Below are 14026 nucleotides of genomic sequence, written 5' to 3'. Positions count from 1 at the left end.
ATTCCATTCCCTGACTGAACTCCTCGGTGGAATTCATGATTAACCACTGAACACACACCTGATGCAGTCAATAGCTTTTCAGATACGGGGCCTGTGTTCAAAATTGTGCTTATAGTTTTTTTTGCTTAAGCACAATTTTGAAAACAGGGCCCGTTTTTTCAAAACACTACATATAATTAACACAACAATACACCCAATAAGCAGAATCCCTTTGCTCTTTTGCAAAATTAAACACTTCGGTCAAATCTATACAACTTTTTATAAAAACTCTATTTTGTTGTCATATTATCACAAACACATCCATCATGATCTGATTATGTTTGAATCAGTTACACAGTAATGTTTTCAAAACAGGATTTCGTAGGATGTAGCCTACAGTATGCATGTTTTTTCCCCAGAAATATTGTTCAAGTAGGATTAGAGGATAATTTAGAGTACAAGAATATACTGACTGAACACAACACATCAGACCAGACATTGAGGAGTTTTATTCTCACGACATTGTGAAGTACACTACAGTTTTTTTTCAACTGCATGTACACAAAGTCTTTGCATATTACAATTTTTTCTGAATGCTCAAACCCTAACCGTGATTCTTATAGCACAATTTCTAAAACTATTAATACTTATAGCAAAACCACTCACTGAGTTTACAAAACTATAAGCACAAACACTGCTTTGCACTCAGTTTGCAATTTTGTAACACACACTTTTGCAAAACTGTAGATACAATCCACTGGACAGCATTCTTTTTGCAGAACTTTAAACACAACTCACTGTTTTACACTCAATTTCCAAATGATCAACACACTCCTAGCAAAACTATACACATGTATGGCTATTATTTACACTTTTTTGCCAACTGTCTGGCACACATGTGAAAACTGTTTTAGATAATTAGTTCACTTTGCAATCAGCCTAAGCACTATAAATAAACCACAGGTAAGCTATCCGTGTGGAGTACAATGGAGGGAGCAGGAAGAGAGAGAGGAGTGAGAATTAGATGAGGCCAAGGAAGAGGATGTGGAGGTGAAGAAGAAGAAGGAGGAAGAGGAGAAGGAAGAGGACGCGGAGGTGAAGAAGCGAGAGGGAGAGGACGACAAGGACAAGGAGGTGAAGTTAGAGGAAGAGGACAAGGAGGAGCAAGAGGACGAGGAGGGGGAAGAAGAAGGGTAAGAAGAGTAAGAAATAGAATTACTGATGCCATCAGAGGTGCAATAGTGGACCATGTAATCAACCATGTAAATGACCCTGAGGGAAGCTGGCCAACGGGTTCAGCCTAACTTGAGCCACTACACTGTACAGTAGCAAGCATCATAAGGACATTTCAAAATGAGAATCGGTTAGTATAGTCACTTTGCACTAAGTTTTGTAGCACTGCCATACTCTAATGAGAAACACAACAATACCATACATGTAAAAATACTGAAATTTACAGAATTGCTAGACATCCAGATGCTGGGGGCAGAGGAAGAATGTTCACTGCAGAACAAGAGACCCATATAGTCACTATGGTGATTGCAAATAATTCCATTAGGCTATGAGAAATACAGCAGCGCATAATTGAGGATGACACCACCTTCCAAAACATACACAATGTGAGCATTTCTGTATTATGCCATGTACTTGCCTGCAGCAGACTCCGAATGAGTCCCTTTTGAAAGAAATACTGAACGTGTAAAACAACTGTGACATGACTATGTGCAGATAAGCTATAGTGTCATTGGTACTGTATCTGGAAGTGCATACTGTAGTGCTGTGCATGGCTGTGCTGCATTTGTTTTGTCTTGCCTAGAGAGGGAAGTAGAGGCAGATGCCATGGGTCATCAGCTGCTTTTTGTGGATGAGGCAGGTTTTAACCTCACTAAAACAAGGAGACGTGGCAGGAACATTATTGGACACCGTGCCATAATCAATGTCCCAGGACAACGTGGTGGTAAGATAACTATGTGTGCAGCTATAAGTCAAAATGGTGTTGTTCACCATCATGCAACCCTAGGCCCATATAACACTGCACACATTATTACATTCCTGGACACCTTACATGACATGCTCACTAATGTTCAGAGACCAGAGCAGACCAGATACGTCATCATATGGGACAATGTTAGTTTCCATGCTGCTTTGGTCCGCAACTGGTTTACAGAACACCCACTCTTCACTGTACTCACTTACACAATTGAAGAGTTCTTCTCTGCCTGGCGCTGGAAGGTTTATGACTGTCATCCCCTTCAACGCACAGCCCTTTTACAGGCAATGTAGGAGGCATGTGGGGAAATTAACCAGTCATCATGTCAGGCCTGGATACGGCATTGGCTGGACCCAGAGAGACGACACAATGTCGACTTTTTTTTTTTCCTCAGTGAAATTGCTATTTTGTGTTTTGACTTGGAAAAATCACTTGTGTTTGTTTTGATGTGTGTAAATAAACACCAATACTTGAAGTTTGGATCCCTGTATGTTTACAGAACTATGACAAAGTATGACCTCAAACTGACATAGCCTACCTTGTGCAGAGAGAAAGCAAAAGCCAGATGTGTTTTTTATTCATACCATCAGTGTGTAGTTGGCGCATTGTTTACTTATTAATGTGATGGCTTGTGTTAACTGTTTGATCCGAAAATACTACTTTCACGAAGGTTTGAAGAGTTAAGCAAGGTTTATTAGCCTTTGCAAGAGAACTACAATGTTTTGCTGATTTGGTGAAAGGTTTTCTTATTTGTGTGTAGAGTTTTGCAAAAATACCTAATAGTTAAAAGTTATATTAAAGTAATAAATAATAAAGTAATATATATATATTACTAATTATCAGCCTTTGACTCAGTTTTCAATTTCATGAAAAACTTTTTGCAAAAGTGCCTACCTATACATTGCCTTCAATTTATGTTGTTGACAAGGGCTCACCAGCTCCCCAGTGTTTAGGACTGATTGTTGAGTTTACAGTTACATAATTTGGTTCATTATGTCAAAACTCTACACACAGCCAAATAAGATATAGCACTTAGAGATAAACAACTCACATCTATGCCAAATGAAAGACTGCAATCAAAACTGAATAATCCTTTCTAAAAATGTAATTATTGCAACAAAACCATGCCCACGTGCACCATTTGAATTACTCTTTCAACTCAATAGCAACACACTGATTGCACTGATGCACTTTATATAAAACACTGCAGTCTTTGTGTTTCTATTTCTATTGCCATTTTCTCAGACTCTTTTTGCAACAAAAGAAATATTCTTACAGAAATAAAGAAAAATAGAATCACACTTATCAATGCGATACTGTAAGGGAATGTACTCTAAACAAATAAAAAATCTAGCAATTAAACAAAAGTAAAAAGTAAAAAAACAATTACTGGAGAAATTACTATTGAAAACCTTGTGTGCCATACCCACCCTTGAACTGACTCCGTCTCTGCATGCCCCTCCTGTTGCTTGCAAAAGAGGCGTGCAGGTATGTGGTTGGTGCTCATATACTATTTGCCCAGTGAGAATAATTCTGTGATAGGTTTTAGATATGGGGAGTAAAGGGGCAAATACAGAACTGTACACAGGTACTCAATTTAAAAGTACAAACTTGAACAGGTACACAATAACTTACCTGAAGTCTATTTGTAGTGCTAAGCTTCAGACTGATTGGTGTTCAGTTTTCACTGTAAATGTTTTCAGGTATGTGTTTACCTATTACCAGGTGTGCTTGCATTTTGAATAAGTGTTTTTCCAATGATGGAATTCACTTTTAAACAAAGTTTCTGATGTAAGAAATCGTCTGTAGTGTTTCGCAATAGGTGTATTGCAGAATTGCAAACAATGTGCAAAGCAGAACATATGTTTATTGTAAGCTATGGTTACACAGTGTTTAAGGTATGCTACAAGAACTTTAGGTATTGAGGCTTTGGTCTAACACCATGTCCTAACAGGATCCGAGCGAGCGACTGTCAATGTTATCTGCACAATAACTTACCTAAAGTCTATTTGTAGTGCTAAGCCTCAGACTGATTGGTGTTTAGTTTTCTCTGTACGTGTATTCAGTTTTGTAAATCAAGATGTGTACTGTTTTGCAAAAAAGTGTGATTCTGATGATGTGCTTATTGTGCAAATCTGGGCTGATATTTTGCTCCTTGAGTGTAAGGTTTCGTTAACTGTGGGATACTTGTGTGTAAGCAAAACTGTAAGCAGTCGTAAAAAACTGTAAAGGACAATCATTGACAGTCGATTGAAAAGTCAATAACCAACATCACATTTTGGATTGCTATTTGTGCGCTACCAGCTTTCTACCGCAGGGTCGCAGTGTAGACTGCGCTTTAGTGGCCGAACGTTGAGACCACGCAGTAGAACTGAATGGTTGATGGCACTCCGTTTCAAAATATTTCAAAATATTTAGCTTCATTAAGTAGCCTAGTCAAGTGTAGCGCTAAATCACATGTGTATGTAGGCTACCATCAATGATAAAATGTATATTTTATGGCAGTTCATAGAGCAGACATTAATACAAAACTGTCAATGAGTTGAATTGAGCTTACACTGTTGATGGCTACTTCTCTCTCTCTCTCTCTCTCTCTCTCTCTCTCTCTCTCTCTCTCTCTCTCTCTCGCATACCATCACTGTGTGATTCTGTTAGACTCTCAGTTCTGGCGATCCCAAGGTCAAAGACTCGTCACAGGCTTTGAATTCGCGCCCTGATCTGTGGAAGCCGTGCGCGCCACTAAACCATCAAATCCCTGAGACGAGAGGACTACTTAAAACGCAGCGATGCTGGATCATTAACATAACGTCTTTTGGCACCCGTGCCTAATCTCTCTCTATCTCTCTCTCTCTCTCTCTATCTGACAGAGTGTGAGTGACTATGTGAGGGGGAAGGGATGGGGAAGAGAGATGGAGAGCATGACACTTTTTCTCATTTTCCACTCGCAGATGTCTAACTGTCAAGGACCATCATGTGTTTTTTTCCACCATTGTTTTGTCCTCCGTCTCACTCCCGGCATCCCCTTTCCCTCCCCCGCACCATCTCTCTCTCTCTCTCTCTCTCTCTCTCTCTCTCTCTGTCTGTCACTCTCTTTCCCTCATCTCTCTTTCTCCCTCCATCTCTCACATTCCGCGGGGCTCTTGTCAGAAAAGCATGTCCTCCTCGTCGCCAGGTTGTTTCGCCCACCTAAAACCCTTGGAGCCACCCCCCACCCCAACTCCCCCGACCCGCCCACCACCACACTAGGTTATGGTTTTATACGTCACAAGTTCCCCCCTTCTGTCAGTAGAAAGGCGACAGTCATGGAGGAATTCCTGTACTCAATAATGACCCATCACTCTGCACCCAGGTAGCAATTCAATCACGGAGGTGTCTTGTGATGAAATTTGACGCCCTCTGTTATCATAGAAAGGTGGTGGTGTCGGGTCTGTAAATTATTTTCACCATGTTTCTATTTAGGCCATAATGTCAGCTGGCATTAACCATCAACTGTCAGCTGTCAATCTTACAGTAAGAAAGGAATTTACGTCCTGTCATTTCTATCTTAGGTTAAGATGCAAATGATTTATAAACTACATATTCCCTACACAGTTTCTTCATCTTCTCTCAATTATAGAAGGACACAGGGCTTCAATAGTTCTTCAACAAACATTTTTGACAGGAGTGACAGTAGATGGATTCGAACCCACCCCAGTCCAAGAGACCCTCTCTCTCCACTGTTCTGGCACTTTACATCTTGCGTCTGATTTAAAGCAAATTGATGACCTAAACCTTACCCACACGGCCACCAGTGAGGACGAGGTGGACGGCAGGCTACCCTGTATGAGAGGAGCCAGAGATCCGCTCTCTCTCTCTCTCTCTCTCTCTCTCTCTCTCTCTCTCTCTCTCGCTGCCCCCCCCCCCCCCCGCGAATATGTGTGTGCGCGCACATGTGTGTGTATCTTGTGTGCTCTAGATAGAGAATTCTCACCAGCGGAGCTCCACATCCATGGGGGTCTCTGCTTATTAAGAGTTTTTTGTGACCCGATAGAGTGATATAGGGGGAGGGGGGTCTCTCACGCTCTTACGAGAGAGAGAGAGGGAGACAGAGAGAGAGAGAGAGAGAGAGGGAGAGGGAGACAGAGAGAGTGACTTAGTTCAAACTCCAGTATCCCTGCCAAGGAGTAAGAGACTGAAAGCAGCGGTTGGCGACGTTTCAGCCAGTCAGGTACGTTAATGCCATTCTATATTCTTTCAGCACATCTAAAGAGTTGTGTGGCGGTTGTAGCCTTGGTCTTCTGCAGGGATAGGCAGAAGCCGTTACATTCCATAGATGCAAGTGATTTGAATGAGTCCGGCTTGAGATTGTCCTTCTGCTTGAGTGATGTACTGTATGTTAACAGCTCTCCGCGTGAGTGTGAATGGTGATAGCGTGCGCCAGTTTTTCTTTACGTCCAGTGTGGTAATTAGACTTCTCAGGCGAGATAAGCATACCTGAGCGACAAGCGAGAACATATTTGCAGCGTGGTGCGCAAGCCTTTTTAGGATCGTAGTTAAATTGTGCGGTTGTCCCCAACAAGAAATTCCCTGCCGCTTGGACAGACGAGGGAAGCAAATCATTCAGAAACGTGAGTCATTTGGTGATCATTTCTGACTCTGATGCTTCGGCATTGTTTGATCTCTAAACTTAGGGCATCGGACACACATGCGAGCCAACGCCGAGTTAAGAAAGACCCGACCCGGAGGCTGAGTGCGTAGCGCCAGGCAACGAGAGGGTAGGGGGATGTTCGCTGTCCATGGTGCTGAAATGCGCTGCGGGGGTGCTGAGGAGTCTCGACGGTTCCGCACGCTCCGGGCGGACGCCACTCACTCATTCACTGACTCATTTCAAATTCCCTCCGTTTAACCTCAGCTACCACACGCGCAAGTTAGGAGGCTATGGATTTCTCTCTCGCAGAGCTAACCGGACAAGAGCATTCACATGGCAACAGACCAGAACATGAAAACAATGCCCGGAGCGCGGTGAGTGTGTTGGACCGCGAACCAGGCAGGCAATGCTGTTCTCTGCTGCTACCTCTCTGGTCGTGTGAACCACTCAGACTAGACACAGGCAAGGACGGAGATAGGGCTGCGTGAAACTGCATTGTGTTGCTACTGAATTTGTTTTAATGAGCGCTTTTGTGTGAGGCAAAGAGTCTGTTTTACAGACAGACAGACAGACAGGCTGTGGGTATTGGAACCACTGGAGTGAAATAGATTAGAATCTTTGTGTGTGTGTGTGTGTGTGTGTGTGTGTGTGTGTGTGTGTGTGTAATGGTAAGTTTTCCCTCTCTTTCCCCCTCTGCAGGTGCCAGTGGTGGATGCGTTCCAGTTGAGTTGAGTCATGGTCTTCACGATAAGCCACCCCCTGCTTCCTCATCTTCCTCTTCCTCTCTGTGCTAGTGCCACGTGCTGCTGATTGTCCTCTCTTCTCCCAAGCCACCCTCCCCCACCTCCCCGCCATCCCCCTCCACGTTGGCACGAGGTGGGCTTCCAGCCATGGGCGCACAGCTGGCACCACGCACGCAAGGTGCAGCATGGCATGCTTGAAGATGCCCACCCGCTCTCCGTTGCCCACCCCACCCCCTACCCCATACTCTGCCTCCCCTGCCCTGTCCTTTCCCCCGTTTGCCCCTGCCCACTCCTCCTCCGCCTTCGCCCGTCAGACCAGCGCCCCTCGTCGGGCACCCGCCGCTGGTAGAGTCCCTGCCCGCGCCTGTTCCAGTCCCTGGGTTTCCAGCCTGCGCTTCACCATGCTGCCCTTCCCAGCTCGCGCCCACTGTGCCACCTCTGCCGCCCGGGCACGGGTCTCCGCAGCCAGCCTCTCCTCGGCCGCCCTCTTCCTCTCCTCCCCCCTCCACCTCCTCCTCCTCGTCCTCCTCCTCTTCCTCGGTGGCGGCCCGTTGCCTCTGGCGTCGGCGGGCGCCGTCCGGGAGCGCTCGGCGGCCGTGCCCCGGGCCTCGTCGCGCGCGGTCGCCCGCATGGACGGCGACGTGATCATCGGCGCGCTCTTCTCCGTGCACCACCAGCCGTCGGCGGACCACGTGGCCGAGCGGCAGTGTGGCGAGGTGCGCGAGCAGTACGGCATCCAGCGCGTGGAGGCCATGTTCTACGCGCTGGACCGCATCAACGCCGACCCAATGCTCCTGCCCAACGTCACGCTGGGCTGCGAGATCCGAGACTCGTGCTGGCACTCGGCCGTGGCACTCGAGCAGAGCATCGAGTTCATCCGCGACTCACTCATCTCCATCCGCGAGGAAGACCCGCTCCTCCAGCAGCAGCTGCTGCAGCAGCCAGGCGGAGCAGCAGTAGGGGCCACCAAGGTGTGCGTGGACGGACCCGGCACAGGAGGCCCCTCGGGTCCCAGCGCTGCCCAGAAGAAGAAGCCCATTGCTGGGGTGATCGGTCCCGGCTCCAGCTCAGTGGCCATCCAGGTCCAGAATCTCCTGCAGCTCTTCAACATCCCGCAGATAGCCTACAGTGCCACCAGCATTGACCTGAGTGATAAGACGCTCTTCCAGTACTTCCTGCGGGTCGTGGCCTCGGACACACTTCAGGCCCGCGCCATGCTGGATATAGTCAAGCGCTACAACTGGACCTATGTGTCGGCCGTGCACACAGAAGGTAAGCCCCTGGTCCACTGCATGCAGGAACCCAGCATGCCAAATCTCTCACACTTTCACTCTCTCTCTCTCTCACACACACACACACACACACACACACACACACACACATGCAAGTCAAAGTAAGATCTTAATGAGTTTATCAAATCTGCTGTTCATCCCCCTTGTTGTAGACATGGATACACTGACACACAGGTGCGGTGCTGACAAAACACACACAGACACACACACACACACACACACACACAACAGACAGACAGACAGAAAATAATGTAAGAATGAATGTCAAAGTATGACAGATCGGCTTTCATTCAGACATGCATTTGGGATGTGAATGGGGAATGAATGGGGAATGTGAGACATCAGTTTTTCTCACAACAAGACAATCGGGGACAAATGCCAAATTAGTGTTGTGTGAGTTAAACTGTGCAAGTGTACTGAGAGTGAGAGAAAGAGAGAGAGAGAGAGAGTTTGTGAGAGAGAAAGCAAGAGAGAGAGAGGAGAGAAAGAAAGAGAGAAAGAAAGCCATGGAGTCACCGGTCTGTACATAGGATCATTACCTAGTGTCTCATTGCACATAGAGTGTGTGTGTATGCATCAATATGTGTGTGTGTGTGTGTGTGTGTGTACATGTACGGCCAACATCAATATTGATGCATTTGGGTCAAAGTCGCTAATGGTCTAAGTATTTGACTTGTCTGCAATTTGAATGTCTTACATGATTGGAGATGTCTCTGGAATGGGCCGCAGGTATATTGACAAAAAAGCAGTGCGGTACAAAGCCATCATCTCAAGACAGCGTTATCCTAACGGTGCAGAGAGGTTATTGTGTGAAAGAACTGGCCATCTAGTTGGTTTTCCACATCATCTGGGAGGTGAGACACATCAGTGGATTTTCAGTGCTGGACAGGGTGAATGCTTAGTGACTTGACATTGAAATTCAGTTCAGTCAAGATTTTCATTACTGTAATAATTGTGCTATCGACCCAAGTTATCAGCCAGTCACCAGAGGTTACTGTGTGTGTCTGCAGAAGACTAGTGTGTGTACAGTATGTATTTGAGACTACTGTGTGTGTGTGTGTGTGTGTGTGTGTGTGTGTGTGTGTGTGTGTGTGTGTGGTTGGGCTTGTGTGTGTGGTGTGTATGTGTGTGTGTGTGTGTTTTTAGTGTGTGGAGCTGGTTTGTGTGCTTTTCTCTATAACTGCGTATGTGTGTGTTCTATGTGCTTTTCTGTGTGTGCGTTTCTGTGTATGCATGAGTATGTGGTATGTGCTCTGTGTACTTTTCTCTCTATCTGTTTGTTTTCTGTATCTTCTCTATCTTTGTGTGTGTGTGTGTGTGTGTGTGTGTGTGTGTGTGTGTGTGTGTGTGTGTGTGTAGGTGTGTGTGTGTGTGTGTGTGTGTGTGTGTGTGTGTGTGTGTGTGTGTGTGTGTGTGTTATGTGGGTTGTTGTGTATATGCCTGTGTGAATGTGTGAGTGTGAATATGCATGTATGTGTATGTGTGTGCATGTGTATGTGTGTGAGTGTGTGTGATTGTGCATGTGTGTGTGTTTGCGCGCCTCAGTGATTCGTGCATCAGTGGGAATCCCATATATTCTACCCACACAAGGGATAATAGGCTGACAAGCATACTGACACACACACACACACACACACACACGCACGCACGCACGCACGCACGCACGCACACACACACACACACACACACACACACACACACACACACACACACAGCAAAATAGATAGAGACCAGAAGAAAGAGGGGAAGATCAAATGAGACATAGAGTGAGACAGAGCAAGAGAGAAAAAGAGAGAAAGAGAGATAGGGAGAGATATATAAGGAGAGAGCAAAAGAGAGAGAGAGAGACAGAGGAGAGAGAGGGAGAGAGAGAGACCAAAAGAGAGAGACAGAGATGGCATTAACCAGCTCTGCCAGTTCCGCCACCATTAACGAGTGAGTTTTATTGAAAGAGTCCCAGAGTACATCATTATATAAAAACAGCCATCTGCTGCACAAGCTGAATCTGAAGAAGTCATCACACACATCCTCACCACCCCACCCCCCCCCCCCCCCCCCCCCCGCACACACACACACGCAGCAGTGGAACTACAGTGGAGCACATAGCAACCACTGCTGATGAACCCTGATAAATACAGACAGATGTTGTATAAGGACATAATTAATGGACAAATCTCTCTCTCTCTCTTACTCTTTCTCTCTCTCTCTTAATTCAATTTGACTCAATTCAGTTCAAAGGATCTTTACTGGCATGACTTAGTGAAGCGGTGTTGCCAAACCAAACATATTTCAACACAATAACACAAACAGAAACTATATCTGTTTGAGAAAAAACTCTGTCTCTCTCTCTCTTGCACTCTCACTCAACTCTCCTGTCCCTTGTTAATGTTTAATTGAATGCAAACTCCATTACATTAAAATGTAACAAGTAAAACCCCATCTCCCGTGGAATTTGCATATCTGAGCACACCTTAATGAATCATTTCTTCCATATTATTAAATGAGTGAATTAAAAGCTCCTTACTCTCTCTCTCTCTCTCGTTCTGCCTTTCTTTCACTCCTCCTCACTCAGTCAGTCTTTGTTGGTTTATCACTTCTCTGTCTGCTCATCTGTGACTCCCCCTTTCTTTCTCTCTCTCTCTCTATCTATCTATCTATCTATCTATCTATCTATCTATCTATCTATCTATCTATCTATGTTCTTTCTTTCTTTCCTCTCTCCCTCTGTCTGCCTCCTTGTCTGCCACACTCTTCCTCTCTCTCTCTTCCTGTCGCTCTCCCAATCATCTCTATCTTTAAATCGATCTATGTATAAACCGTGGCGGGCATGTTTCTGCATCTGAGGTCAGGCTGCTTTCGTTAAATTTAGTGCCTCTCCCAAGGGCCCAGCCCAGAGCCCTTTGGTCCCCGACAGCTGCCTGTGATTGACACATGATGGTGATTGTCAGCTGGCATTGATTGACGTGTTGTCGGCACGGTGATGTGGTGGGGTGATTGCGGGGGCCTGCAGAGGCCTCTGACAATGATGGTGATGATGGATGACATCATCGGAGGTCAAATGACATTGCGGTTGAAGAGGAATGTTTGGGTAGACTGACTGACGCAGGCATATGCATTAAATTGTCTTCGAAGATATCGGTGTGTGTGTGTGTGTGTGTGTGTGTGTGTGTGTGTGTGTGTGTGTTGATAGGTTTAAGCAGCAGCGACATCAGATGTACAGACAATAAGAGCTACTAGTAATTCATACACACGCATGCATGCACGCACACAGACACAAATACACACACATAGGCATACACAAAGAGACACATACACACGCATATATACACAAACACACACACACAGACACACAAAGACACATGCCTAGACACAAGCACACACACCTAGATATACACAAACACACACACCTAGATATACACAATGGCACACACCTAGACATACACAAACATACACACAGACATACACAAACACACACACACACACACACACACAGACATACACAAACACACACACATAGACACAAACACACACACACACACACACACACACACGTACACAAACACACACACATAGACACAAACACACACAACTAAACATACACAAACACACACAACTAGACATACTCAAACACACACACCTAGACATACTCAAACACACACACCTAGACATACACAAACATACACACAGACATACAAACACACACACACACACACACACACAGAGACATACACAAACACACACGCACACAGACATACACAAACAGGCACTCATAGACACAAACACACATACACAGACATACACAAACACACACACATAGACATAAACACACACACCTACAGTAGACATACTTAAACATACACAACTAGACATACTCAAACACACACACCTAGACATACACAAACATACACATAGACATACTCAAACACACACACCTAAACATACTGACACACACACACCTTGACATACACAAACATACACACAGACATACTCACATACACACACCTAGACATCCACAAACATACACACAGACATACTCTAACACACACACCTAGACATACACAAACACACACACCTAAACATACAAAGGCACACGCACAGTCTTACACAAACAAACACACATGACTCTCTGATAATATTAAGCACTGATCTGGCCTAAGACTGTTTGTTTGTTTGTTTGTTTGTTTGTTTGATTATTTGTTTGTTACTTTCTTTCTGTCTTTCTTTGTAAACACAAACATGCACATGCAGAGGCGATTTCAGGGCGATTCAGGACAGTTCAAAGACTGCCATTTTCTTTCTTTTCCTCTCTCTCTCTCTCTCTGTTGATCTGTCTTTTCCCCTTTATCTGTTTATCAGCTCTGACTCTCTTCATTTCTCCATCGTTGTCTCAGTGTCTCATGTTAGCAGCCGTAAGTCAGTGCCAGCTTGGCTGTCTGTTTGTCATGCCTAGACCAAACAGAGACCAAGAAAAGTGTTGAGATCTGAAATCCACAAAGACAGCATGCTCCGTTCTGGGGTCAGAAAGTTGATATATATATATATATATATATATATATATATATAGAGAGAGAGAGAGAGAGAGAGAGAGAGAGAGAGAGATAGATACTATCATTGAATTCTTTCTCTGCATTGTACCCATCTGTGGTTAGTGAAAACACACACACACACACACACACACACACACGGAGCAGTTGGGGGTTAGGTGTAATGCTCAGAGGCAACCCTGGATGAGGAGGACTGGGGACCTCACGCAGGTAATGCGTAACTCTGACAGTGTCCTGAGGTCAGTTCACGTCACACTGAGGAAAAGGACGGCCCGATGCTAAAGCAATATGTCAAAGCAATTGTACTCACTTCTCACAATACACCTCTGAGGATGAACTAAAAAAAAAAGATAAAATAATTGAGCCCATATATTATTGTGTTTGGGGTCCAAGCAATAATCTACAGAATAATAAGGTTAAAGGATTTGTTTGAGATAGATGTCTTTTATCCAAAGCGATTTGTAAATGTTTGTAACGGTCACATACCACAGTCTCCCAAGCAGTGATACTACTGAGTACCAAGTCATTAGATAGGTTTGCTTATTCATAATCCCCATGATACTATCTAGAAAATCTCAAATCACCACCATTCCAATAGTGGACTACACAGGGGTGACAAAGCCCCAGAGGTCAATCTCCCACAATCCTTCACACTGGCCTTGGGCCAGATCACATCCAATGAGGATAGGAGGGTCTGATGTCATTCCAACACAATAACCAGTCTTGTGCTGACATTATAAACAGTAATAAAAGGCACAAGTCTACAACTTAAATTGAATGGGTTCTTCCTTGGCCCATTCTACACTCTTCTTACAAGTAATCATGAGCACTGTTTGGGTAGTCAAAGACAA

General features: G+C 44.9%; 1 protein-coding gene across 3 annotated transcripts in view; it reads left to right on the top strand.

Moving 5' to 3' along the window:
• Window positions 1-7437: 7437 nt before the first annotated feature.
• The window catches only part of LOC121712158 (metabotropic glutamate receptor 1-like), a 44162-nt gene continuing 37573 nt past the window's right edge, over window positions 7438-14026 (top strand). For all 3 annotated transcript variants that reach the window (XR_006032521.1, XM_042096243.1, XM_042096245.1), the window contains exon 1: window positions 7438-8611. Coding sequence is in view for 2 of the 3 variants with exons in the window: in XM_042096243.1 (XP_041952177.1) it covers window positions 7525-8611 (1087 nt within the window). In the remaining variant the exon portion in view is untranslated. The remainder of the gene's footprint in view (window positions 8612-14026) is intronic.

Source organism: Alosa sapidissima, chromosome 6 (genome assembly GCF_018492685.1).
Source record: "Alosa sapidissima isolate fAloSap1 chromosome 6, fAloSap1.pri, whole genome shotgun sequence".
Classification (NCBI taxonomy): Eukaryota; Metazoa; Chordata; class Actinopteri; order Clupeiformes; family Clupeidae; genus Alosa; species Alosa sapidissima.
The sequence above is the reverse complement of the archived record's forward strand: the minus strand, read 5'-3'. Positions and strand labels throughout refer to the sequence as shown.